Source organism: Pseudophryne corroboree, chromosome 4 (genome assembly GCF_028390025.1).
Source record: "Pseudophryne corroboree isolate aPseCor3 chromosome 4, aPseCor3.hap2, whole genome shotgun sequence".
NCBI lineage: Eukaryota > Metazoa > Chordata > Amphibia > Anura > Myobatrachidae > Pseudophryne > Pseudophryne corroboree.
The window spans coordinates 253,699,615-253,727,037 of NC_086447.1; the positions used below are offsets into that span (position 1 = coordinate 253,699,615).

Sequence of the window (27,423 nt, forward strand, 5' to 3'; positions counted from 1 at the left end):
TATATGTATAGGGACAACCTTACAATAAGTGTCTATCCCTTATAGCTGCTTATATCTGTTATTTTGCCAAATAGGTGCCCCCCTCTCTTTTTTACCCTGTTTCTGTAGTTGCAGGATGCAGGGGAGATTCTGGGAGCCTTCCTACCAGCGGAGCTGTGTGGGAAAAATGGCGCTGTGTGCTGAGGAGATAGGCCCCGCCCCCTTCACGGCGGGCTCTTCTCCCGCTTTTTTCTGGAAAACTGGCAGGGGTTAAATACATCCATATAGCCCAGGAGCTATATGTGATGTATTTTTTGCCAAATAATAAGATTTTACTTACCGATAAATCTATTTCTCGTAGTCCGTAGTGGATGCTGGGGACTCCGTCAGGACCATGGGGATTAGCGGCTCCGCAGGAGACAGGGCACAAAACTAAAGCTTTAGGATCAGGTGGTGTGTACTGGCTCCTCCCCCTATGACCCTCCTCCAAGCCTCAGTTAGGATACTGTGCCCGGACGAGCGTACACAATAAGGAAGGATATTGAATCCCGGGTAAGACTCATACCAGCCACACCAATCACACCGTATAACTTGTGATCTAAACCCAGTTAACAGTATGACAAACGTAGGAGCCTCTGAACAGACGGCTCACAACAATAACAACCCGATTTTTTTGTAACAATAACTATATACAAGTATTGCAGACAATCCGCACTTGGGATGGGCGCCCAGCATCCACTACGGACTACGAGAAATAGATTTATCGGTAAGTAAAATCTTATTTTCTCTGACGTCCTAAGTGGATGCTGGGGACTCCGTCAGGACCATGGGGATTATACCAAAGCTCCCAAACGGGCGGGAGAGTGCGGATGACTCTGCAGCACCGAGTGAGAGAACTCCAGGTCCTCCTCAGCCAGGGTGTACCCCTGACCAAGTAGCAGCTCGGCAAAGTTGTAAAGCCGAGACCCCTCGGGCAGTCGCCCAAGATGAGCCCACCTTCCTTGTGGAATGGGCATTTATATATTTTGGCTGTGGCAGTCCTGCCACAGAATGTGCAAGCTGAATTGTACTACACATTCAACTAGCAATCGTCTGCTTAGAAGCAAGAGCACCCAGTTTTTTGGGTGCATACAGGATAACAGCAAGTCAGTTTTCCTGACTCCAGCCGTCCTGGAAATCTATATTTTCAGGGCCCTGACAACATCTAGCAACTTGGAGTCCTCCAAGTCTCTAGTAGCCGCAGGTACCACAATAAGCTGGTTCAGATGAAACGCCGACACCACCTTAGGGAGAAACTGGGGACGAGTCCGCAGCTCTGCCCTGTCCGAATGGACAATCGGATATGGGCTTTTGTGAGACAAAGCCGCCAATTCTGACACTCGCCTGGCCGAGGCCAGGGCCAACATCATGGTCACTTTCCATGTGAGATATTTCAAAACCACAGATTTGAGCGGTTTAAACCAACGTGATTTGAGGAATCCCAGGACTACTTTGAGATCCCACAGTGCCACTGGAGGCACAAAAGGGGGTTGTATATGCAGTACTCCCTTGTCAAATTTCTGGACTTCAGGAACTGAAGCCAATTCTTTCTGGAAGAAAATCGACAGGGCCGAAATTTGAACCTTAATGGACCCCAATTTGAGGCCCATAGACACTCTCCTGTTTGCAGGAAATGCAGGAATCGACCGAGTTGAAATTTCTTCGTGGGGCCTTCCTGGCCTCACACCACGCAACATATTTTCGCCACATGTGGTGATAATGTTGTGCGGTCACCTCCTTCCTGGCTTTGACCAGGGTAGGAATGACCTCTTCCGGAATGCCTTTTTCCCTTAGGATCCGGCGTTCAACCGCCATGCCGTCAAACGCAGCCGGGGTAAGTCTTGGAACAGACATGGTACTTGCTGAAGCAAGTCCCTTCTTATCGGCAGAGGCCCTGAGTCCTCTGTGAGCATCTCTTGAAGTTCCGGGTACCAAGTCTTTCTTGGCCCATCCGGAGCCACGAGTATAGTTCTTACTCCTCTACGTCTTATAATTCTCAGTACCTTTGGTATGAGAAGCAGAGGAGGGAACACATACACCGACTGGTACACCCATGGTGTTACCAGAACGTCCACAGCTATTGCCTGAGGGTCTCTTGACCTGGCGCAATACCTGTCCAGTTTTTTGTTCAGGCGGGACGCCATCATGTCCACCTTTGGTCTTTCCCAACGGTGCACAATCATGTGGAAAAAACTTCTCGATGAAGTCCCCACTCTCCCGGGTGGAGGTCGTGCTGAGGAAGTCTGCTTCCCAGTTGTCCACTCCCGGAATGAAAACTGCTGACAGTGCTATCACATGATTTTCCGCCCAGCGAAGAATCCTTGCAGTTTCTGCCATTGTCCTCCTGCTTCTTGTGCCGCCCTGTCTATTTACGTGGGCGACTGCCGTGATGTTTTTCCCACTGGATCAATACCGGCTGACCTTGAAGCAGAGGTCTTGCTAAGCTTAGAGCATTGTAAATTGCTCTTAGCTCCAGTATATTTATGCGGAGAGAAGTCCCCAGACTTGATCACACTCCCTGGAAATTTTTTCCCTGTGTGACTGCTCCCCAGCCTTTCAAGCTGGAATCCGTGGTCACCAGGACCCAGTCCTGAATGCATAACTGTGGCCCTTTAGTAGATGAGCACTCTGCAGCCACCACAGAAGAGACACCCTTGTCCTTGGAGACAGGGTTATCCGCGGATGCATCTGAAGATGCGATCCGGACCATTTGTCCAGCAGATCCCACTGAAAAGTTCTTGCGTGAAATCTGCCGAATGGAATCGCTTCGTAAGAAGCCACCATTTTTCCCAGGACCCTTGTGCCATGATGCACTGACACTTTTCCTGGTTTTTGGAGGTTCCCGACTAGCTCGGATAACTCCCTGGCTTTCTCCTCCGGGAGAAACACCTTTTTCTGGACTGTGTCCAGAATCATCCCTAGGGACAGCAGACGTGTCGTCGGAGACAGCTGCGATTTTGGAATATTTAGAATCCACCCGTGCTGTCGTAGAACTACTTGAGATAGTGCTACTCAGACCTCCAACTGTTCTCTGGACCTTGCCCTTATCAGGAGATCGTCCAAGTAAGGGATAATTAAGACGCCTTTTCTTTGAAGAAGAATCATCATTTCGGCCATTACCTTGGTAAAGACCCGGGGTGCCGTGGACAATCCAAACGGCAGCGTCTGAAACTGATAGTGACAGTTTTGTACCACGAACCTGAGGTACCCTTTGTGAGAAGGGCAAATTTGGACATGGAGGTAAGCATCCTTGATGTCCAGGGACACCATATAGTCCCCTTCTTCCTGGTTCGCTATCACTGCTCTGAGTGACTCCATTTAGAATAGGTCTCACCGAGCCGTCTGGCTTCAGTACCACAATATAGTGTGGAATAATACCCCTTTACTTGTTGTAGGAGGGTTACTTTGATTATCACCTGCTGGGAATACAGCTTGTGAATTGTTTCCAATACTGCCTCCCTGTCGGAGGTAGACGTTGGTAAAGCAAACTTCAGGAACCTGCGAGGGGGAGACGTCTCGAATTTCCAATCTGTACCCCTGGGATACTACTTGTAGGATCCAGGGGTCCACTTGCGAGTGAGCCCACTGCGTGCTGAAACTCTTGAGACGACCCCCCACCGCACCTGTTTGTATGGCCCCAGCGTCATGCTGAGGACTTGGCAGAAGCGGTGGAAGGCTTCTGTTCCTGGGAATGGGCTGCCTGCTGCAGTCTTCTTCCCTTACCTCTATCCCTGGGCAGATATTATGGGGACGAAATGGACTGAGGCTGAAAAGACTATGTCTTTTTCTGCTGAGATGTGACTTGGGGTAAAAAAGGTGGATTTTCTAGCTGTTGCCGTGGCCACCAGGTCCGATGGACCGACCCCAAATAACTCCTCCCCTTTATACGGCAATACTTCCATGTGCCGTTTGGAATCTGCATCACCTGACCACTGTCGTGTCCATAAACATCGTCTGGCAGATATGGACATCGCACTTACTCTTGATGCCAGAGTTTCGCATATATAGAAATGCATCTTTTAAATGCTCTATAGTCAATAAAATACTGTCCCTGTCAAGGGTATCAATATTTCCAGTCAGGGAATCCGACCAAGCCACCCCAGCGCTGCCCATCCAGGCTGAGGCGATCGCTGGTCGCAGTATAACACCAGTATGTGTGTATATACTTTTTAGGATATTTTCCAACCTCCTATCAGTTGGCTCCTTGAGGGCGTCCGTATCTGGAGACGGTAACGCCACTTGTTTTTATAAGCGTGTGAGCGCCTTATCCACCCTAAGGTGTGTTTCCCAACGCGCCATAACTTCTGGCGGGAAAGGGTATACCGCCAATAATTTTCTATCGGGGGAAACCCACGCATCATCACACACTTCATTTAATTTATCTGATTCAGGAAAAACCACATGTAGTTTTTTCACACTCCACATAATACCCTTTTTTGTGGTACTTGTAGTATCAGAAATATGTAACATCTCCTTCATTGCCCTTAACAAGTAACGTGTGGCCCTAAAGGAAAATACGTTTGTTTCTTCACCGTCGACACTGGAGTCAGTGTCCGTGTCTGTGTCGACCGACTGAGGTAAAAGGACGTTTTAACGCCCCTGACGGTGTTTTAGACGCCTGGACAGGTACTAATTGGTTTGCCGGCCGTCTCATGTCGTCAACCGACCTTGCAGCGTGTTGACATTATCACGTAATTCCTTAAATAAGCCATCCATTCCGGTGTCGACTCCCTAGAGAGTGACATCACCATTACCGGCAATTGCTCCGCCTCCTCACCAACATCGTCCTCATACATGTCGACACACAAGTACCGACACACAGCACACACACAGGGAATGCTCTGATAGAGGACAGGACCCCACTAGCCCTTTGGGGAGACAGAGGGAGAGTTTGCCAGCACACACCAAAAACGCTATATTATACAGGGACAACCTTTATATAAGTGTTTTTCCCTTATAGCATTTTAATATATATATATACATATCGCCAAATAAGTGCCCCCCCCTCTCTGTTTTAACCCTGTTTCTGTAGTGCAGTGCAGGGGAGAGCCTGGGAGCCTTCCCACCAGCATTTCTGTGAGGGAAAATGGCGCTGTGTGCTGAGGAGAATAGGCCCCGCCCCCTTTTCGGCGGGCTTCTTCTCCCGTTTTTCTGAGACCTGGCAGGGGTTAAATACATCCATATAGCCTCCAGGGGCTATATGTGATGTATTTTTAGCCAGAATAAGGTATTATACATTGCTGCCCAGGGCGCCCCCAGCAACGCCCTGCACCCTCCGTGACCGTTGGTGTGAAGTGTGTGACAACAATGGCGCACAGCTGCAGTGCTGTGCGCTACCTTCATGAAGACTGAAAAGCCTTCTGCCGCCGGTTTCTGGACCTTCAATCTTCAGCATCTGCAAGGGGGGTCGGCGGCGCGGCTCCGGGACGAACCCCAGGGTGAGACCTGTGTTCCGACTCCCTCTGGAGCTAATGGTGTCCAGTAGCCTAAGAAGCCAATCCATCCTGCACGCAGGTGAGTTGAACTTCTCTCCCCTAAGTCCCTCGATGCAGTGAGCCTGTTGCCAGCAGGACTCACTGAAAATAAGAAACCCAAAAACTTTTTCTAAGCAGCTCCTTAAGAGAGCCACCTAGATTGCACCCTGCTCGGACGGGCACAAAAACCTAACTGAGGCTTGGAGGAGGGTCATAGGGGGAGGAGCCAGTACACACCACCTGATCCTAAAGCTTTAGTTTTGTGCCCTGTCTCCTGCGGAGCCGCTAATCCCCATGGTCCTGACGGAGTCCCCAGCATCCACTTAGGACGTCAGAGAAAAGGTAAATTCATTGCTTCCCAGGGCGCCCCCCCCCAGCGCCCTGCACCCTCAGTGACCGAAGTGTGAAGTGTGCTGAGAGCAATGGCGCACAGCTGCAGTGCTGTGCGCTACCTTATGAAGACAGGAAAGTCTTCTGCCGCCGATTTATGGACCTCTTCTTGCTTCAGCATCTGTAAGGGGGCCGGCGGCGCGGCTCCGGGACCCATCCATGGCTGGGCCTGTGATCGTCCCTCTGGAGCTAATGTCCAGTAGCCTAAGAAGCCCAATCCACTCTGCACGCAGGTGAGTTCGCTTCTTCTCCCCTTAGTCCCTCGATGCAGTGAGCCTGTTGCCAGCAGGTCTCACTGAAAATAAAAAACCTATTTAAACTTTTACTCTAAGCAGCTCAGGAGAGCCACCTAGATTGCACCCTTCTCGTTCGGGCACAAAAATAAGATTTTACTTACCGATAAATCTATTTCTCGTAGTCCGTAGTGGATGCTGGGACTCCGTAAGGACGATGGGGAATAGCAGCTCCGCAGGAGACAGGGCACAAAATAAAAGCTTAAGGATCAGGTGGTGTGCACTGGCTCCTCCCCCTATGACCCTCCTCCAAGCCTCAGTTAGGATACTGTGCCCGGACGAGCGTACATAATAAGGAAGGATATTGAATCCCGGGTAAGACTCATACCAGCCACACCAATCACACCGTACAACTTGTGATCTGAACCCAGTTAACAGTATGATAAACGCAAGGGAGCCTCTGAAAAGATGGCTCACAACAATAATAACCCGAATTTTTGTAACAATAACTATATACAAGTATTGCAGACAATCCGCACTAGGGATGGGCGCCCAGCATCCACTACGGACTACGAGAAATAGATTTATCGGTAAGTAAAATCTTATTTTCTCTGACGTCCTAGTGGATGCTGGGACTCCGTAAGCACCATGGGGATTATACCAAAGCTCCCAAACGGGCGGGAGAGTGCGGATGACTCTGCAGCACCGAATGAGAGAACTCCAGGTCCTCCTCAGCCAGGGTATCAAATTTGTAGAATTTAGCAAACGTGTTTGACCCTGACCAAGTAGCTGCTCGGCAAAGTTGTAAAGCCGAGACCCCTCGGGCAGCCGCCCAAGATGAGCCCACTTTCCTTGTGGAATGGGCTTTTATTGATTTTGGCTGTGGCAGGCCTGCCACAGAATGTGCAAGCTGAATTGTACTACAAATCCAACGAGCAATCGTCTGCTTAGAAGCAGGGGCACCCAGCTTGTTGGGTGCATACAGGATAAACAGCGAGTCAGATTTTCTGACTCCAGCCGTCCTGGAAACATATATTTTTAAGGCCTTGACAACGTCAAGCAACTTAGAGTCCTCTAAGTCCCTGGTAGCCGCAGGTACCACAATAGGTTGGTTCATGTGAAATGCAGAAACCACCTTAGGTAGAAATTGAGGACGAGTCCTCAATTCCGCCCTGTCAGAAAGAAAAATTAAGTAAGGGCTTTTATATGATAAAGCCGCCAATTCTGACACACGCCTGGCTGAAGCCAAGGCTAACAGCATCGACACCTTCCATGTGAGATATTTCAAGTCCACAGTGGAAAGTGGTTCAAACCAATGTGACTTTAGAAAACTCAACACCACGTTGAGATCCCAAGGTGCCACTGGAGGCACAAAAGGAGGCTGTATGTGCAGCACCCCTTTTACAAATGTCTGAACTTCAGGTACTGAAGCCAGTTCTTTTTGGAAGAAAAATCGACAGGGCCGAAATTTGAACCTTAATGGACCCTAATTTTAGGCCCATAGACAGTCCTGTTTGCAGGAAATGAAGGAAACGACCCAGTTGAAATTCCTCTGTAGGGGCCCTCTTGGCCTCACACCACGCAACATATTTACGCCAAATGCGGTGATAATGTTTTGCGGTTACGTCCTTCCTGGCTTTGACCAGAGTAGGAATGACTTCTTCTGGAATGCCTTTTTCCCTCAGGATCCGGCGTTCAACCGCCATGCCGTCAAACGCAGCCGCGGTAAGTCTTGGAACAGACAAGGCCCCTGCAGTAGCAGGTCCTTTCTTAGAGGTAGAGGCCACGGTTCGTCCGTGAGCATCTCTTGAAGTTCCGGGTACCAAGTCCTTCTTGGCCAATCCGGGACCACGAGTATAGTTCTTACTCCTCTCCTTCTTATGATTCTCAGTACTTTTGGTATGAGAGGCAGAGGAGGGAACACATACACTGACTGGTACACCCACGGCGTTACCAGAGCGTCCACTGCTATTGCCTGAGGGTCCCTTGACCTGGCGCAATATCTGTCCAGTTTTTTGTTTAGACGTGACGCCATCATGTCCACCTTTGGTTTTTCCCAACGGTTTACAATCAGGTGGAAGACTTCTGGGTGAAGTCCCCACTCTCCCGGGTGAAGGTCGTGTCTGCTGAGGAAGTCTGCTTCCCAGTTGTCCACTCCCGGAATGAAAACTGCAGACAGTGCTATCACATGATTTTCCGCCCAGCAAAGAATCCTTGCAGCTTCTGCCATTGCCCTCCTGCTTCTCGTGCCGCCCTGTCTGTTTACGTGGGCGACTGACGTGATGTTGTCCGATTGGATCAACACCGCCTGACCCTGAAGCAGAGGTTTTGCTTGACTTAGGGCATTGTAAATGGCCCTTAGTTCCAGAATGTTTATATGAAGAGATGTTTCCATGCTTGACCACAGGCCCTGGAAATTCCTTCCCTGTGTGACTGCTCCCCAGCCTCTCAGGCTGGCATCCGTGGTTACCAGGATCCAATCCTGAATGCCAAATCTGCGGCCCTCTAGTAGATGAGCACTCTGCAGCCACCACAGGAGAGACACCCTTGTCCTTGGCGACAGGGTTATCCGCTGATGCATCTGCAGATGCGATCCGGACCATTTGTCCAGTAGATCCCACTGAAATGTTCTTGCATGGAATCTTCCGAATGGAATCGCTTCGTAAGAAGCCACCATTTTTCCCAGGACCCTCGTGCACTGATGCACTGAGACCTGGCCTGGTTTTAGGAGGTTCCTGACTAGCTCGGATAACTCCCTGGCCTTCTCCTCCGGGAGAAACACCTTCTTCTGGACTGTGTCCAGAATCATTCCTAGGAACAGTAGACGTGTCGTTGGAATCAGCTGCGATTTTGGAATATTTAGAATCCACCCGTGCTGACGTAACACTACCTGAGATAGTGCTACTCCGACTTCTAACTGTTCCCTGGATCTTGCCCTTATCAGGAGATCGTCCAAGTAAGGGATAATTAAAATGCCTTTTCTTCGTAGAAGAATCATCATTTCGGCCATTACCTTGGTAAAGACCAGAGGTGCCGTGGACAATCCAAACGGCAGCGTCTGAAACTGATAATGACAGTTTTGTACTACAAACCTGAGGTACCCTTGGTGAGAAGGGTATATTGGGACGTGGAGATAAGCATCTTTGATGTCCAGAGACACCATATAGTCCCCTTTTTCCAGGTTCGCTATCACTGCTCTGAGTGACTCCATCTTGAATTTGAACCTTTTTATGTAAGTGTTCAAGGATTTCAGATTTAAAATTGGTCTCACCGAGCCGTCCGGCTTCGGTACCACAAACAGCGTGGAATAATACCCCTTTCCTTGTTGCAGGAGGGGTACCTTGATTATCACCTGCTGGGAATACAGCTTGTGAATGGCTTCCAAAACTGCCTCCCTGTCGGAGGGAGACTTTGGTAAAGCAGACTTCAGGAACCGACGAGGGGGAAACGCCTCGAATTCCAGTTTGTACCCCTGCGATACTACCTGTAGAATCCAGGGATCCACTTGCGAGTGAGCCCACTGCGCGTTGAAATTCTTGAGACGGGCCCCCACCATATCTGAGTCTGCTTGTAAAGCCCCAGCGTCATGCTGAAGACTTGGCAGAAGCAGGGGAGGGCTTCTGCTCCTGGGAAGCGGCTGCATGGTGCAGTCTTTTTCCTCTTCCTCTGCCCCGGGGCAGAAAAGAGTGGCCTTTTGCTCGCTTGTACTTATGGGAACGAAAGGACTGAGTTTGAAAAGACGGTGTCTTTTTCTGCTGATGTGGAGTGACCTGGGGTAAAAAGGTGGATTTTCCAGCCGTTGCCGTGGCCACCAGGTCCGATAGACCAGCCCCAAATAACTCCTCCCCTTTATACGGCAATACTTCCATGTGCCGTTTGGAATCCGCATCCCCTGACCACTGTCGCGTCCATAACGCTCTTCTGGCAGAGATGGACATAGCACTTACTCTTGATGCCAGGGTGCAAATATCCCTCTGTGCATCACGCATATATAGTAATGCATCCTTTAAATGTTCTATAGTTAACAAAATATTGTCCCTATCCAGGGTATCAATATTCTCAGTCAGGGAATCCGACCATGCGACTCCAGCACTGCACATCCAGGCTGAGGCGATTGCTGGTCGCAGTATAACACCAGTATGTGTGTATATACTTTTTAGGATATTTTCCAGCCTTCTATCAGCTGGTTCTTTGAGGGTGGCCGTATCAGGAGACGGTAACGCTACTTGTTTAGATAAACGTGTGAGCGCCTTATCTACCCTAGGGGGTGTTTCCCAACGCGCCCTAACCTCTGGCGGGAAAGGATATAATGCTAATAATTTTTTAGAAATTAGCTGTTTTTTATCGGGGGAAACCCACGCTTTTTCACACACCTCATTTATTTCCTCTGACTCAGGAAAAACTATTGGTAGTTTTTTCTCACCCCACATAATACCCTTCTTTGTGGTACTTGTAGTGTCAGAAAGGTTCAATGCCTCTTTCATTGCCGTGATCATGTAACGTGTGGCCCTACTGGACATTACGTTTGTCTCGTCACCGTCGACACTAGACTCAGTATCTGTGTCAGGGTCTGTCGACCCACTGAGGTAACGGGCGTTTTAGCGCCCCTGACGGTGTCTGAGACGCCTGGACAGGCACTAATTGATTTGCCGGCTGTCTCATGTCGTCAACAGTTTTTTGCAAATTGCTGACATTATCACTTAATTGTTTAAATACAATCATCCAGTCAGGTGTCGACTCCCTAGGGGGTGACATCACCAACACAGGCAACTGCTCCGCCTCCACATCATTTTCCTCCTCATACATGTCGACACACGCGTACCGACACACAGCACACACACCGGGAATGCTCTGATAGAGGACAGGACCCCACTTAGCCCTTTGGAGAGACAGAGGGAGAGTCTGCCAGCACACACCCAGCGCTATATATATATACAGGGATAACCTTATATAAGTGTTACTCCCTTATAGCTGCTGTTAATATATTTATTTGCTGCCAAACGTGCCCCCCCTTCTCTTTTTTACCCTGATTCTGAAGCAGGACTGCAGGGGAGAGTCAGGGAGCCGTCCTTCCAGCGGAGCTGTGAGGGAAAATGGCGCTTGTGTGCTGAGGAGATAGACTCCGCCCCTTCACGACGTCCTTATCTCCCGCTTTTTCTGTGTAAAATGGCAGGGGTAAAATACATCCATATAGCCCAGGAGCTATATGTGATGTATTCTTTTTAGCCACCTAAGGTATATACTGTAATATTGCGTCTCAGGGCGCTCCCCCCCCAGCGCCCTGCACCCTCAGTGACCGGAGTGTGAAGTGTGCTGAGAGCAATGGCGCACAGCTGCGGTGCTGTGCGCTACCTTAGTCTGAAGACAGGATCGTCTTCTGCCGCCGATTTCACCGGACCTCTTCGTCTCTTCTGGCTCTGTAAGGGGGACGGCGGCGCGGCTCCGGTGACCCATCCAGGCTGAACCTGTGATCGTCCCTCTGGAGCTAATGTCCAGTAGCCTAAGAAACCCGATCCACTCTGCACTCAGGTGAGTCCGTTTCTTCTCCCCTTAGTCCCACGATGCAGTGAGCCTGTTGCCAGCAGGACTCACTGAAAATAAAAAATCCTAAACTAAACTTCTATTCTAAGCAGCTCAGGAGAGCCACCTAGATTGCACCCTTCTCGGCCGGGCACAAAAATCTAACTGAGGCTTGGAGGAGGGTCATAGGGGGAGGAGCCAGTGCACACCACCTGATCCTTAAGCTTTTATTTTGTGCCCTGTCTCCTGCGGAGCCGCTATTCCCCATGGTCCTTACGGAGTCCCAGCATCCACTAGGACGTCAGAGAAATCTGAGGCTTGAAGGAGGGTCATAGGGGGAGGAGCCAGTGCAGACCAGCTAGTCCTAAAGCTTTTACTTTGTGCCCAGTCTCCTGCGGAGCCGCTATTCCCCATGGTCCTTTCGGAGTCCCCAGCATCCACTAGGACATTAGAGAAATTTGTGTTACGGTTGGCATTTCATCTTGATCCATTTTATTTCTCCAAAATCCCCCCCCCCCCCCCCCTTACTGGAGAATTTTACAATAGACAAAATATATAAACTCGTTTCTTGAAGATGCCAATACACTTATTTGTACCATATTTTTTACATTGCTTTCTCTGAAACATATGGAATGTTTATTGCAGGGGTGGGGAACCTCTGGCCCGCGGGCCGTATATGGCCCGCGAAGCCGTTTGGTCCGGCCCACCAGCTTGTGTCAGTGAGACATGCTGCCACTCAGTACGGCGGCAGCGTGTCTCAGCTGTCAGAACAGGGAGGAGAGCGCGGCTGTCGAGTGGGAGCGGCGGCGTGTAGTACTTCAAACCAGCCGCCGGTCCGTGAGCCAATCAGAGCTCGCGGACCGGCAGCCAATCAGGAGCCGCGGCTGCCGGTCCGCGAGCTCTGATTGGCTCTCGAACCGGAGGCTGGTTTGAAGTACTACACGCCGCCGCTCCCACCCAACAGCCGCGCTCTCCTCCGTGTCCCACGGTAAGCAGCACGGAGGGGAGGGCATCTGTATACCTGGCACTGTGGGGGGCATCTGTATACCTGGCACTGTGGGGGGCATCTGTATACCTGGCACTGTGGGGGGCATCTGTATACCTGGCACTGTGGGGGGCATCTGTATACCTGGCACTGTGGGGGGCATCTGTATACCTGGCACTGTGGGGGGCATCTGTATACCTGGCACTGTGGGGGGCATCTGTATACCTGGCACTGTGGGGGGCATCTGTATACCTGGCACTGTGGGGGGCATTTGTATACCTGGCACTGTGGGGGGCATTTGTATACCTGGCACTGTGGGGGGCATTTGTATACCTGGCACTGTGGGGGGCATTTGTATACCTGGCACTGTGGGGGGCATTTGTATACCTGGCACTGTGGGGGGCATTTGTATACCTGGCACTGTGGGGGGCATTTGTATACCTGGCACTGCGGGGGGCATTTGTATACCTGGCACTGCGGGGGGCATTTGTATACCTGGCACTGCGGGGGGCATTTGTATACCTGGCACTGCGGGGGGCATTTGTATACCTGGCACTGTGAGGAGCATTTGTATACCTGGCACTGTGGGGGCAATTGTGGATCTGGCACCGCACTATTGGGGGCATATGTGTATCACGTCCAATTTTAACTGGCCACACCCATTTTTTGGCGCGTGCGCGCCTCTGGCGCGCACACACAGTACCTCTAAGGGGCAGACCTACTGGGGGGCAGGGTAATTTTTTAAGTTGAGAATTTTTGTATGGCTCCCGAAGGATTTTATAAATATCCAAATGGCCCTCGGTAGAAAAAAGGTTCCCCACCCCTGGTTTATTGTCTACTATAAATATAAGAAAGTGACAGTTAAAGTATTGCTTTCTCTTACATTTGCATTGCTAGGTCTGAGAGAGCATACATCTGATCTTTGGATACAGAGAGCAGGATGATGTAACGGCTAGCAATACAAGTTATTATTTCATCATTACAACAAACCATACTGACTTTGTTTATGTACACAATCATTTAGAGAATTCAAAAGGCATTTTGGCAAATCTTCAAGTCAACCACTATAGACACAGAACATAACGGCGATAAACAGGTCATGTCACATGTGTTGTCAGATACTATGGGTCTGGTAGACTACTGATGCATTCTCTCTTTAATCTACCAACTGCTGTATATGTATGTGACCACAAACCTTATTTTCTTGTCCCCATTGCCAAAGACCTGGAGCTTGCATACCAAAAAATGCAAATGGATCCTTTCCAGCGATTATTAAACCTATTAATACTAGCTTGAAGACAGACAGGAACGATGAAATATGTCTAATAGAAAGAAAATAAGTTACGTCAGTGCATAAATTATATTTAAGAACAGGTTAACTGCTAAATGATAACCAAAGCCATATAACAGTCAAAATATTTTGGAGATGGCATCATAAATAATAAAATCTAGTAATTCTTATAGAGCACATTAGAACATAATTGTTACGGCAGACTTACTGTTGACAACTATTTATAGTCCACAGGATAACACTGGGAAATGAGGTAGCGACAGCGGATTGGCACCAAACGATCAAAGCTTTCGGCCTCCCAGAACGCAACGGTCCAATCCCTATATGCCTACCTCCTGGCTCAGGCAATTCAGTTGTTTACCAAAGCTCAAGGCAGAAGCATCATAGAACACACATGCACACCCTTCCGTACAAGAAGAGGTTAGTAAGTGAAAGGATCCTCAAATCAGGTGCCACCGGGTGGGATCCCTGTGGACTTAGACTTAACGTTGATAAAAGTTTCTCCTATCATAACGATTATTTCTCCTGCAGGGTCCACAGGATAACATTGGGATGTCCCAAAGCAATTTAGTGGTGGGGATGCTCCTGACTGGATAGAAGAATCCTTTGCCCGAATTCAGCATACTGAGGCTCAAAGGTATCAAAGGCATAATGTCTAATGAATGTGTTAATGGAAGACCATGTGGCTGCCTTACATATCTGTTCTGCTGAAGAACCACGTTGTGCTGCCCACGACCAATCATACGAGTAGAATGAGCAGAGACATTAGCTGGAACAGGGAGATCTGCTTGAGAATATGCTTCTGAAATAGTAATTCGAAGCCACCTCGCCAGTCTCTGCTCGTCAGCAGGCCATTCTCTCTTGTGAAATCCGTAGAGAACGAAGAGAGTGTCTACTTTTGTGATGGCACTGGTATGAACCACGTAGATCCTTAAAGCACAGACTACGTCCAATGAGGCATCTCTCGCAGAAAGGTCAGGTACTACAATTTCTTTGTTAAGGTGGAATTTAGACACCACCTTAGGAAGATACCCAGATTTGGTTCTGAGAACTGCTCTATCTGGATATAAAAATAAAAAAATTAAAAAAAAAAAAACAGAAGAGAAGGGCGACATAACAATGCCCAAAAATCTGAAACTCTTCTAGCTGAAGCAATAGCCAGCAGAAAAAGAACTTTAGCTGTCAACCATTAAAATCCACTCGTTTTAGTGGTTCAAATGGGGCAACTTGAAGGGCTTTTAGGACTAAACTTAGGTCCCAAGGCACTGTAGGAGGAGGGGGAAAAAAAAAAAAAAAAAAAAGGAGGCGGCTGAATGTGCAGCATTCCCCGGAAAGTAAAGTGTGCACATCCTGTAGGTTACCAATTTTCTTTTGAAACCACATAGTCAATGCTGACACTTGCACTCTCAAGGAAGCCACCCTAAGACCTTTGTCCATTGCTGCCTGAAGGAATGCTAGGACTCTGGAAACTCTGAAAGACCTGCCGGTCACTGCACCATTGAATATAGACTTACCATAGTCGGTGATAAATGTGAGCTGAGGAAGGTTTCCTTGCTCTGAGCATTGTTTGAATTACCTGTTGTGAGAATCCTCTTGCTTTCAGGATGGAAGTCTCATGCCGTCAAAGACAGTTGATCCAGGTGCTTGTGATAGCAAGGACACTGAGACAGTAGATCTGGACGTTGAGTAGGAATGGAGCATCAATCGACAGCCTCTGCAGATCTGTGTACCAATGTCTTCTGGGCCAAGCTGAAGCCATTAGTATCATGGCGGCCCTTCCTTGTTTTGCCTTTCGCATCACCCTGCGTTACAGGGCAATTGGTGGAAACGCATAGACCAGACAAAAGTCCCATCTCACTGATAGGGCATCTACAAAGAACCTTTGTTCTTGACACGTATGCAGGAACTTTGTTGTTCTGACGGGACGCCATGAGATCTATCTCCGGTAACCCCCACTTGTCTACCAGAATTTGGAAGACCTCTAGGTGTAAAGCCCATTCGTTTGCATGAATGACGTGTTGACTGAGAAAATCCGCTTCCCAGTTTAGGACTCCAGGAATGAAAACAGCGGACAAGGCCGGATGATGAAGTTCTGCCCACTTTAACGTGCGACTTACCTCTTTCATTGCGTTTTGGCTGCGAGTTCCTCCCTGATGGTTGAGGTACGCTACTACCGTTGCATTGTCCAAGCGGATTTGGACTGGTTTCCCCTGGAGGATGTCCTTTGCCTGAATAAGTGCCATATATATGGCCCGAAGTTCCAATATATTTATTGGAAGGTAACTTTCTCCCTTGGTCCACTGCCACTGGAAGCAACTCCTTCCCGACACCACTCCCCAGGCCTGAAGGCTGGCATCCGTTATCAGAATTTCCCAATCTGATGTCCAAAAGGGTCTCCCTTTGTTCAGATGGGATGTCTGTAGCCACCAGGCTAATGACCTCCTTACTGGAAGGACCATAGTCTGCGTTATTATCTGCTGAAAACCATTCCATTTGGAAAGGATCAGACGTTGCAGAGGCCTCGAGTGGAACAGAGCATACTCCACCATATCAAATGTCGACACCATCAGCCCCATCACACGCATTGCTGCGTGAATAGATACCCTTTGACTGTGTAGCAGCTCCTGGATCCTTGACTGAATTTTGGATATTTTGATCAAAGGTAAAATTACTTTTTGAAGACTCGAATCCAACACAGCCCCCAGGTGAGTCATCCGTTGTGAAACTGAAAATGTTGCTGGAGGATAGCAAACCTGAGATAGCGCTGATGGGACAGTGCTATAGGAACATGAAGGTAAACATCCTAGATATCCAAGGATACCATAAAATCCTCCAGCCCCATGGCCAAAATAATGGAACGTAAAATCTCTATATGAAACAGGTAGACTGCTGCCAGATCTGTGCAAACTCAATTAGTCGGCCTCCCACCCTAGGGTCCCCCAGGTGTAGCAAGGAAAAGAAAATCACCCGAGGGTGGTTTTACTCCTGGCGCTAGAAGGGGGGATTCCACACTGGTGAGATCTGCTGTGTGTGCCCACTCTCCATCCATTGGACTTTGAAGGATTTACACCTGGACCAAGTCCCTAGCTGTGTGTGCCCACTCTCCATCCATTGGACTTTGAAGGATTTACACCTGGACCAAGTCCCTAACACCGCTTGAATCCGGATCCCTTAAACGCCTTGAGAATTGCTGATGGTAACTATCCTATACGGTGTGATTTCTACGGGACACTGAGATAAAGGGGACTGTTTTTCTGGAACAGGTCAAATGAACTGCCTAGATCCTTCCTCATCTTGCTACTGAGAGGAGCACAACTCACTTGAGACACACACACACACACACACACACACATATATATTTAACTTTTTTCATTTATTACTGTTTTTAACCATTCATTATATGTATGATTATACATTTTTTATGATCAATTAAATCATGTGTTAATGCTTTGACCTACCTCTCATTTATGACCACTTAGCGCTATTGTTTTTGTGTGTGTCCCAGGTGTAGGCCCACACCATCAGGTTGATGGCTTATCTTCTGATTTGGAAGCCGGCCCTCTGGTAGCTCAATGTTTTATAGTCTTACCAGACTTGTCAGATTGAAACAGTTTGCCATAACCCTTTCCTTTTGCTTTTCCTCGAGTCCGAAAAGCTGGAAATCTAGGCTTGGATTTGTGTGTGGAAGAAAACTTCACTTTCTTGGAGTCTGCTTCTGACTCCAAAATACTGTTTAATTCTTTACCAAAAAGAATATATCCAGTAAAAGGCAAAGACTCCAGAACCTTCTTGGATTCTGAGTCAGCTTTCCATGTACTTAGCCAAACCGCTCTGCAAGCTGCTACTTCTAGGGCTGATGCCTGAGAGGCAACTGTACCCATATCCAAAGCGGTTTCTTCCATAAAAATAGCTGCCTGTTTGATATGTGCAATATTGGATTTTTGATCTCTAGATGCCATTGAAAAAGGTCATCCTTCAATGCATCAGCCCAGGCTACCTCTGGTTTTGCCATCCAGGCTGAAGCCACGGCTGGTCTTATGATTGCCCCAGACAAGGAGAAAATGGCAGAGGTAATGTAGTTTTTTTACACCAATCGGATGACATGCGTATCTACTTTGCAAACCACCTCCCTTTTTAAACAGTCCCCAGCTGGAAGAGGATAATGGGAATTCCATTTCCTTGGAATTCTAAACTTCATACTGGGTGTAACACAAGCCTCTTGCATAATTTCGGTCAGCTGTTCTGACCCAGGAAACTCAGTTCTAACTGTTTTGGGACATTTAAACACAGGTGCCTTAGATTTTAACAAAGGCTCTGCTGCCTCCTCTAAAGCTAGAATGGCTTTCGTAGCACTAATTAGCTCAGGAATGTTCACTGAGCTGATGCCTTCCTCCTCGTCTCTATATGTAGACCCGAAGTGCAATGAATCCTCATCCTCCGAGTCCTCATCTGAAACATGTGTAGACTGAAGATGTTGTTTCATGTCTATGTGATTTACTTACCACCAGCCATTCAGCCTATTTCTGTTAAGAGGCTGCCAATTCCTGTACTGGATGTGATAACCTCCAGGTGGAATGTTGCATGTAAAGGATTAATAGGGTAACCTCTCCCTGGTATAGGAGCTGGCATTATCTGCTCAGCTATACTGGATAACTTCTCTGCAAAGGTAGCCCATGGGGGTTCAACTTGAACCTGTGTCTGCCTCGGACTATTCAAGAGGCTTTGGTGAAAGCTAAAACAATTTGCACATAATCCATTTTGAACCAGATCCTGAGAGGTTAACACAGCTTTGCAAGACAAACATAACATGAGTGTTGGTGCTGCTGTGGAGAGTGTATCCTCCTCACCCTTGCCTCTCAGACATGATAAATAAATCACACACCTGTACAGTGTTAACTTCACAAATTGTGACTGCAATCACTTTAAAATTTGTTAAAGTGACATACAGTCCGAACCCTCCCTGCGTTGCACCAGCATTGGAGGATCGGAATACAGAGAAACGGACAGAAAATAGTAGTCAGCAATCACACTAGCAGTCAGTCACAGGTTATACCTTTGTATAAAAAGCAAAATGAGCACATAATCAACTACAGATAAATTTCAAGTATGTAGGAGAAACATATTACTAAAGTACCTTATATAGGAGCTTGAACGTATTCAGTAACAGAGCGAAAAGAAGCAGCAATAGTTTACAGACTCATATGCATCAGGCACTTATCCAACTACTCATACTTAATAGTAGGTAAAGACTTAGTTGGTCATTCAGAGTTGATCGCAGCCAGCAACTTTTTGCGCCTAAGGGGGAGTGTATTTTAGCTTAGCAGAACTGCGATCGCTTGTGCAGCCCTGCTAAGCTAAAAAAAAATTCAAGCAGAATACCAGCCCTATACCTACTTACCCTGTGCGACGATCTCTGCGATGCTGGAGCCGGCTTTGACGTCAGACATCCGCCCTCCGGTCTGCTGGACACGCCTGCGTTTTCCTTACCACTCCCCGAAAACGGTCTCCCAACGGTCCGGATCCGCCCAGGTACGTCTTCTTGTCAATCTTCTTTGCGGTCAGCTCTGCGACTGCTTCCATCGTGGGACGCGACGTAACCCGGCGACGCCGCGCATTGTGGCCGCCGCACATGTGCATTCCGGACCCGTTCGCACCGTAGCGATAACCCGCTGCGTGCGAACGGGTCGGAATGACCCCCTTAGTGCTGTATCACACAGCTCAGGAGAGTGGGATATAGGGAGACTTCATCCCGCTTCCAGGATCGATCAATACGTTAGGGAACGCTGAGTGGATCCAGACGCTATTAGTGTACACAATCGCCCCGTGAACCTAAAGTGAACACAGACGACCAAGTGAACACCGACGCACCAGTCATACAGCTGCTTATGCTGCGACTGGGTCCTTTTAGATACACAGCGTCTCAGACGCAAGCAGGAACCTAGTTCATGGTGGGAAACTCGGAGGAAACTGGTCATGAACCGGTGGAAGGCGCGACCAAGGGAGCATCTTACTCCTCACTGCTGACATCAACCTTAGGGATCATGGCCTCAACCTTAGGGATCACGGATCCTTGGAGCCTATGATCTCTGAGGCCTAGCTCTGGTGCACCCGAGGCGGCAGCCGTGTCAGTGACTGTTCGGTAGTCTCTATCCAGAAACAGTGCAGCTGAGTCTCGCGTTTCCCCTACTGAGAGGAACCGCTGCCCAACCTTCTCCCAGTGCTCCGGCCACAGCCTGGTAACGTCTGCTGGACTTGCTAGTACATCCTACACAGCACCCTCTGAAATAGCACTGTACACATGGGTAAGCGTAAGACTATAAAAATAAAATAAAAAAAGGTTATGGCTGCTAAAAACCAGCAGCCCATTGACCATGGTCCGGCTCCTGCCGCACCAAAAAAAAAAACTGAATTGCCTGAGCCAGAAGGCGGGGATATAGGAACGGGCCCGTTGCATTCTAGGAGGCAGAAAGCTTTGATAGTTTGGTGCCAATCCGTTGTCGCTACCTCATATCCCACTTATCCTGTGGATAACCTGTGGACCCTGCAGGAGAAATAAGATATTTAGAACCCATTGTGAAAAAAAAGGAGATATATGGTAGACTTACCATGGTTAAATCTTTCTGCGAGGTACATTGGTTCCACAGGGAAACATCGGGGTGTAGAGATGGATCTTGATACAGGCAGCAACAGGCTAAAGCTTTAGACTGTCCCAGGATGCATTGGGGCCTCCTCTATGACCCCACCTCCAGGCACTCAGCTTCGTTAACCAGTCCAATGCAGGAGCAGGTAAAAGAAGGTAGATGTTAGTCACATAGAACCACATTCTCATGACAGGAGAAGGGACTAGCGGCTAATGTCTTACAAACCCATAGAAGCTAGGTGCGTCAGAGTGGGCGCCCTGTGGAACCAATATACCTCGCAGAAAGATCTAACCACGGTAAGTCTACCATAAATCTCCTTTTCTGCAGCGGGGTAAATTTGTTTCCACAGGGAAACATCGGGATGTCCTAAAGCAGTTCCTCAAAGGAGGGGACACGCCATAGCGGGTATGAGAGCCCGGCGTCCAAAGGAAGCATCCTGGAAGGCGAAAAATTGAAGGCATAGAACCTAATGAACGTGTTCACTGAGGACCATGTAGCCGCCTTGCACAATTGTTCAGCGGATGCGCCTCGGCAGGCCACCCAAGACAGTCCAACAGACCGAGTAGAATGGGCTTTAACAGCAGCAGGAGCTGGGAGACCAGCCTGCGCATAGGCTTGTGCAATCACCATTCTAATCCATCTGGCCAAGGTTTGCTTATTCGCAGGCCAGCCACGTTTGCGAAATCCAAAAAGTACATAAATGGTATCTGACCTCCTTATAGAGGCAGTCCTCTACACATATATACGGGGAGCCCGTACCACATCCAAAGACCTCTTTGGAAGACAAACCAGAAGAACCGCCAGGTCACTGTGAAATATCAGGAAGGGTGGACGACCGGACAAAGCACCTAGGTCTGACAACCTCCTAGCAGAGGCGATAGCCAGTAGGAACAGTACCTTGACCGTAAGCCATTTAAGGTCCACTGACTCAAGAGGTTCAAATGGAGACTCTTGCAGGGCATTCGGGACAACAGACAAATCCCATAGAGCCACAGGAGGAACATAGGGAGGCTGAATCCGTAACACACCCCGAGTGAAAGTATGAACGTCAGGAATAGACGCAATTTTTCTCTGAAACCACACCGACAAGGCAGAGATATGAACCCTGGGGGAGAACAGACGAAGGCCTAAATCCAGGCCTTGTAGAAAAGCCAAAAGTCTGGAAGTACTGAATTTGTATGCATCGTGATTCTTAGCAGCACACCAGGTGAAGTAAGAATGCCAGACCCTGTAATAAATCCACGCAGATGCTGGTTTGCAGGCCTTCAGCACAGATTGGATAACCGCCTCGGAGAATCCTTTGGCCCTCAGGAGTGGAGCTTCAAGAGCCACGCCGTCAAAGCCAGTCTGGCCAGGTCCGGGTAAATGAGGAGGTCTGGGCGTTGAGGAAGTAGAAGAGGGCGCTCTATCGACAGAACCAATGTCGTCTTGGCCACGCTGGAGCGACTAGAAGTAGTATTCCTTGGGCAGGAGTAACATTGGAGGGAACACGTAGGGCAGCCGAAAGTTCCATGGAATTGACAGTGTGTCCACGAACACTGCTTGAGGACCCCTGGTTCTTGATCCGAAGACCAGAACTTGGCGTCTCGACACAATCGCAATCAGGTCTACATCTGGTAGCCCCCACTTGTCCACCAGGAGTTGAAAGACTTCCCGATGAAGATTCCAAACTCCAGCGCACACATCCTGACTGAGGAAATACACTTCCCAGTTGAGGACTCCCGGAATGAACACTGCCGATATTGCTGGCAGATGGCATTCCGCCCAACGAAGGATTTTTGGCACTTCCATCATTGCCATGTGGCTTCGAGTGCCGCGTTGATGGTTTATGTACGCCACCATGGTGGCGTTGTCTGACCGTACCTGAACAGGCCTGTTCTGTATCAGAGGCAGGGCGAGAGACAAAGCATTGAACACTGCCCGTAATTCTAGAATGTTTATCGGGAGGAGTGATTCCTCCTTGGTCCACCGACCCCGGAAAGAGTTGCTCCAACACCGCCTCCCAACCCCTCTGACTGATGTTCGTAGTCAGTAGGACCCAGTTGGGGATCCAGAAGGGACGTCCCCTGCTCAACTGCTGGTCCTGTAGCCAGCAGGTCAGCGACAGACGAACCTCCAGAGTTAAGGAGATCATGCGAGACCTGATCCGATGAGGTAGGCCGTCCCACTTGGAAAGTATTAACCTCTGCAGAGGGCGTGAATTAAATGCAGCGTACTCTACCATGTCTAACGCCAACACCATGAGGCCTAGTACTTGCATCGCCGAGTGTATCGACACTCTTGAACGAGAGAGGAAGTATCTGATCCTGTCTCAAAGTTTCTGGACCTTCTCTGGAGACAGAAACAGCCGTTGACTGTGTGTCCAGCGGGTGTAGTATGGTATGCCGGCGGTCGGGCTCCCGGTGACCAGCAGACCGGCGCCGGGAGCCCGACCGCCGGCATACTGACAGTGTGGCGAGCGCAAATGAGCCCCTTGCGGGCTCGCTGCGCTCGCCACGTTGCGCTCGCCACGCTGCGGGCACGGCCCCTCCAGGGGGGTCGTGGACCCCCACGAGGGAGAATAAGTGTCGGTATGCCGGCTGTCGGGATCCCGGCGCCGGTATACTGTGCGCCGGGATCCTGACAGCTGGCACACTGAAGACCACCCTGTCCAGCAGTGCCCCCAGGTGCACCATGCTTCGAGCAGTGACCAGCAAGGACTTCTTCCAGTTGATGAGCCACCCGTGGGCTTGTAGTAAGTTTACTGTCCATTGTAGATGACTGAGGAGGACATTGAGGGAGTTCGCCAGAATCAGCAAGTCATCCAGATAGAGCAGAATCCCGACTCCCTGGCGATGGAGATGAGCCGGCATCACAGCCATAATCTTGGTGAAGATCCAAGGGGTCGTGGCCAGTCCAAACGGCGGAGTCTGGAATTGATAATGAAGGTTACCAATAGCAAACCGCAGATATTGCTGATGTGACATGGCAATAGGTATATGCAGGTAAGCATCTCGCAAATCCAGGGATACCCTATAGTCTCCGGGTTCCATAGCCAGAATAATTAAGCACAGTGTTTCCATACGGAACTTGGATACTCTCACAAACTTGTTCAGTGATTTGAGGTTGAGTATAGGCTGGAAAGACCCACTGTGTTTCGGGACTAGAAACAGGGTTGAATAGTATCCTCTGCCCCTCTGGGACAGAGGTACCGACAATACCAATCCTGTATGCAGGAGGGAACGCACAACCAGTTGTAGAGCTTGCGCCTTCAATGGATCTGAAGGGATAACCATTGTGCAGAACTGGCGAGGGGGACGTCTCTTGAAAGAGACAGCGTACCCGCGAGAGAGAACTTCTCGCAACCATCCGTCTGAAGTGGTCTTTAACCAGACCTGGGTGAATCGTAGAAGTCGTCCTCCCACCCTGGGGTCCCCCAGAGGGAGGCCTGCCCAGTCATGCAGCAGGCTTGTGTTTAGAAGCAGGCTGACAGGTGGCCCAGGATTGCTTTGCCTTGGTGGTTTTGGGAGCATGAGATTGTCTCGAGAATGCCTGACCTTTTGCTTTCCCTTGAGGCCAAAAGGAGCGAAAAGTGGTACCTTTTGCCTTCTGTTTAGAAGGATTAGTATTCGGGAGAAACGCAGTCTTAGCAGCTGCTAAGTCAGTCACAATCTTATTGAGATCTTCCCCAAATAGGATATTTCCCTTAAAAGGGAGTACCTCCAAGGTCTTTTTGGAGTCCAGGTCCACGACCTCAACCACAGAATACAGCGAGCCAGGATGGATGCAGTCGATGCCTTGGCCGCTAACACACCTGCCTCAGAGGACGCCTCCTGAATGTATTAGGCAGTGGTGGTAATGCGAGACAGGTACTGTCTGGCAATGTCAGATATATCCTGAGGCAGCTCTTCCTCTAATGCCTGAACCCATGCCTCAATTCCTTTTGCAACCGAAGAGGCTGCTATAGTGGGTCTATGCACAGCACCTGTAAGGGAATAAATAGACTTCAGGCACCCTTCACACGCTAATCTGTCGGTTCCTTCAATAAGGTGACAGTGGTGACAGGCAGAGTAGATGACACCACAAGATGGGTGACATGGGAATCCACCGGCAGTGAATTTTCCCACTTGTTACACAACTCAGAAGGGAGAGGATAACGAGCCACCATCTTTTTAGATGGGGAGAATTTCTTTCCTGGCAAAGACCAGGGTTCTTGAAGTAGGTCTACTAAATGGTCAGAATGTGGTAATGTTTTAGTTACCTTCTGACATTTAAACTTATCAGGTTTCTTAGAAACTGTAGTGGAATCCATCATCATCATCATCTGTAGGATCTGCTTAATAGCAACCACCAAATCAGGGACATCAACCCGAGTAGAAGATTCCTCGTCAGAAGCAGCTGTATCAGTATCTGGCAGGTCAATATACTCCCCATCCTCATCAGAAGAATCTTCAGAGAGATTAGTGGATTGTGAGGAGGAAGTGGCCCGCTTAGATGACCCCTTCACATGAGAGTGAGCTGGGATAAGTTTATGTCTAACCAAAGATTGATTCAATTGCTGCAACTGGGTAGACAAATTATCCGCCCAAGGCGGATTTACCATAGGGACAATATGTGGCTGCAATGGCACAGGAGGTCCCATAGGGGGCGTGAGACGTGTCAAAAGCGTATTAAGCATAGATGAGAACATCGCCCAAGGTGGCTCCTGATTGGTTACAGGAGCTGCGGACTGACAGGGAAATGTAGGACACACAGTACACAGATCTTCATACAAAGCTTCCCCCTCGGGCAAATCCCTGGCGCATGCGCTGCATGATACAGGAGCCGCCCTTTGCGTTAGACATTTTAGTTAATGTAACCGCAGAGCGTATTAGTATGATACAGCCAAAGAACAATACCAGCGAATAAATCTCCTAGTCTGTGACAGCGTACACAGTACACAACACCAGCGTCTAAATCCGGTACTATGTGACTGTGTCTCAGTCAGGGAGTGAGGGAGAGTGTGAGGCAGCTCCAGGGCGGGAACACCAGCAGTAGATTGCGCCCGGGGCTGGGGGAGGGCTACAGGTCAAGCACCTTCTCCCCTATGCTGGTCCTTACCATCTGGTACTACGGAGTCTTAATAAAATGGGCATTAGTACACCCGACCTGTACTCCTATGCCCTGGTGGATATAGTGGGGTCCCTGCTCTGTTACAGTGTCCACACCAGCGTCGCAGTCCATCTCCTTAGCATGCGACCGGAATGCGATTTAATGGCGGGTCCTGCCTGGGGGACCCTCTTACCTCCTCCCTTCAGTAGCAGCCACGCAAACCAGGAGAGCGTTTGCATCAGTGTGCCTAGAGTCGGAGCGTCTCCGCCGCAAGTACCCGGGAACAGAGCCAGCGGGAGTATGCGACGCCGCTGGGGAGGTGATGGAGCCGCAGCACAGAATGTCACCCTGACATGAAGTGCTGCGGTCCTTGAAATCTTCTAAAAGCTTTTTCAGGACTGCCCAGTGCAGCTCCCGTTAAGTGACCTGCTTCTGCAGGCACCAACTCGAAACCGAGCTCACAGTGCCCAGAGGTGGGGTTATAGAGGAGGCCCCAATGCATCCTGGGACAGTCTAAAGCTTTAGCCTGTTGGTGCCTGGATCAAGATCCATCTCTACACCCTGATGTTTGTTTGTGGAAACCAATGTTACCTGCTGCAGAAATAACCTCGTTAGTAGGCCGACTACATTCGAGTAGGGCTCGGTGGCGAGCTGCGCTAGCCACAGTTCTGTTCCCACTCTATGGGTGTCGTGGACACCCACAAGTGGGAATAGTCCCTGTTAAGTCAGCATGCCGACTGTCAAGATTCGGGGGGCGGGATGTAGGTGGTGTCAGTATTGAGGCCAACTACCCATACACGTATAATAAGATTTTACTCACCGGTAAATCTATTTCTCGTAGTGCGTAGTGGATGCTGGGAACTCCGTAAGGACCATGGGGAATAGCGGCTCCGCAGGAGACTGGGCACAACTAAAGAAAGCTTTAGGTCACCTGGTGTGCACTGGCTCCTCCCACTACGACCCTCCTCCAAGCCTCAGTTAGGACACTGTGCCCGGACGAGCTGACATAATAAGGAAGGATTTTGAATCCCGGGTAAGACTCTTACCAGCCACACCAATCACACTGTATAACTCGTGATACAATACCCAGTTTAACAGTATGAAAAAACAACTGAGCCTCTCAACAGATGGCTCAACCATAACCCTTTAGTTAACAGTAACTATGTACAAGTATTGCAGACAATCCGCACTTGGGACGGGCGCCCAGCATCCACTACGGACTACGAGAAATAGATTTACCGGTGAGTAAAATCTTATTTTCTCTGACGTCCTAGTGGATGCTGGGAACTCCGTAAGGACCATGGGGATTATACCAAAGCTCCCAAGCGGGCGGGAGAGTGCGGATGACTCTGCAGCACCGAATGAGAGAACTCAAGGTCCTCCTCAGCCAGGGTATCAAATCTGTAGAATTTTGCAAACGTGTTTGCCCCTGACCAAGTAGCAGCTCGGCAAAGTTGTAAAGCCGAGACCCCTCGGGCAGCCGCCCAAGATGAGCCCACCTTCCTTGTGGAATGGGCTTTTACTGATTTAGGATGCGGCAGTCCAGCCGCAGAATGCGCCTGCTGAATTGTGCTACAAATCCAGCGAGCAATAGTCTGCTTAGAAGCAGGAGCACCCAGCTTGTTGGGTGCATACAGGATAAATAGCGAGTCAGTCTTCCCGACTCCAGCCGTCCTGGAAACATAAATTTTCAAGGCCCTGACTACATCCAGCAACTTGGAATCCTCCAAGTCCCTAGTAGCCGCAGGCACCACAATAGGTTGGTTCAAGTGAAAAGCTGATACCACCTTAGGGAGAAACT

General features: G+C 49.2%; 1 protein-coding gene across 1 annotated transcript in view; it reads right to left on the bottom strand.

The window, feature by feature from the left end:
• The window catches only part of SELENOT (selenoprotein T), a 51,697-nt gene that overhangs the window by 11,722 nt on the left and 12,552 nt on the right, over positions 1–27,423 (bottom strand). Inside the window, exon 3 of the mRNA XM_063916040.1 lies at positions 13,816–13,942. Within this exon, the coding sequence (XP_063772110.1) occupies positions 13,816–13,942 (127 nt within the window). The remainder of the gene's footprint in view (positions 1–13,815; positions 13,943–27,423) is intronic.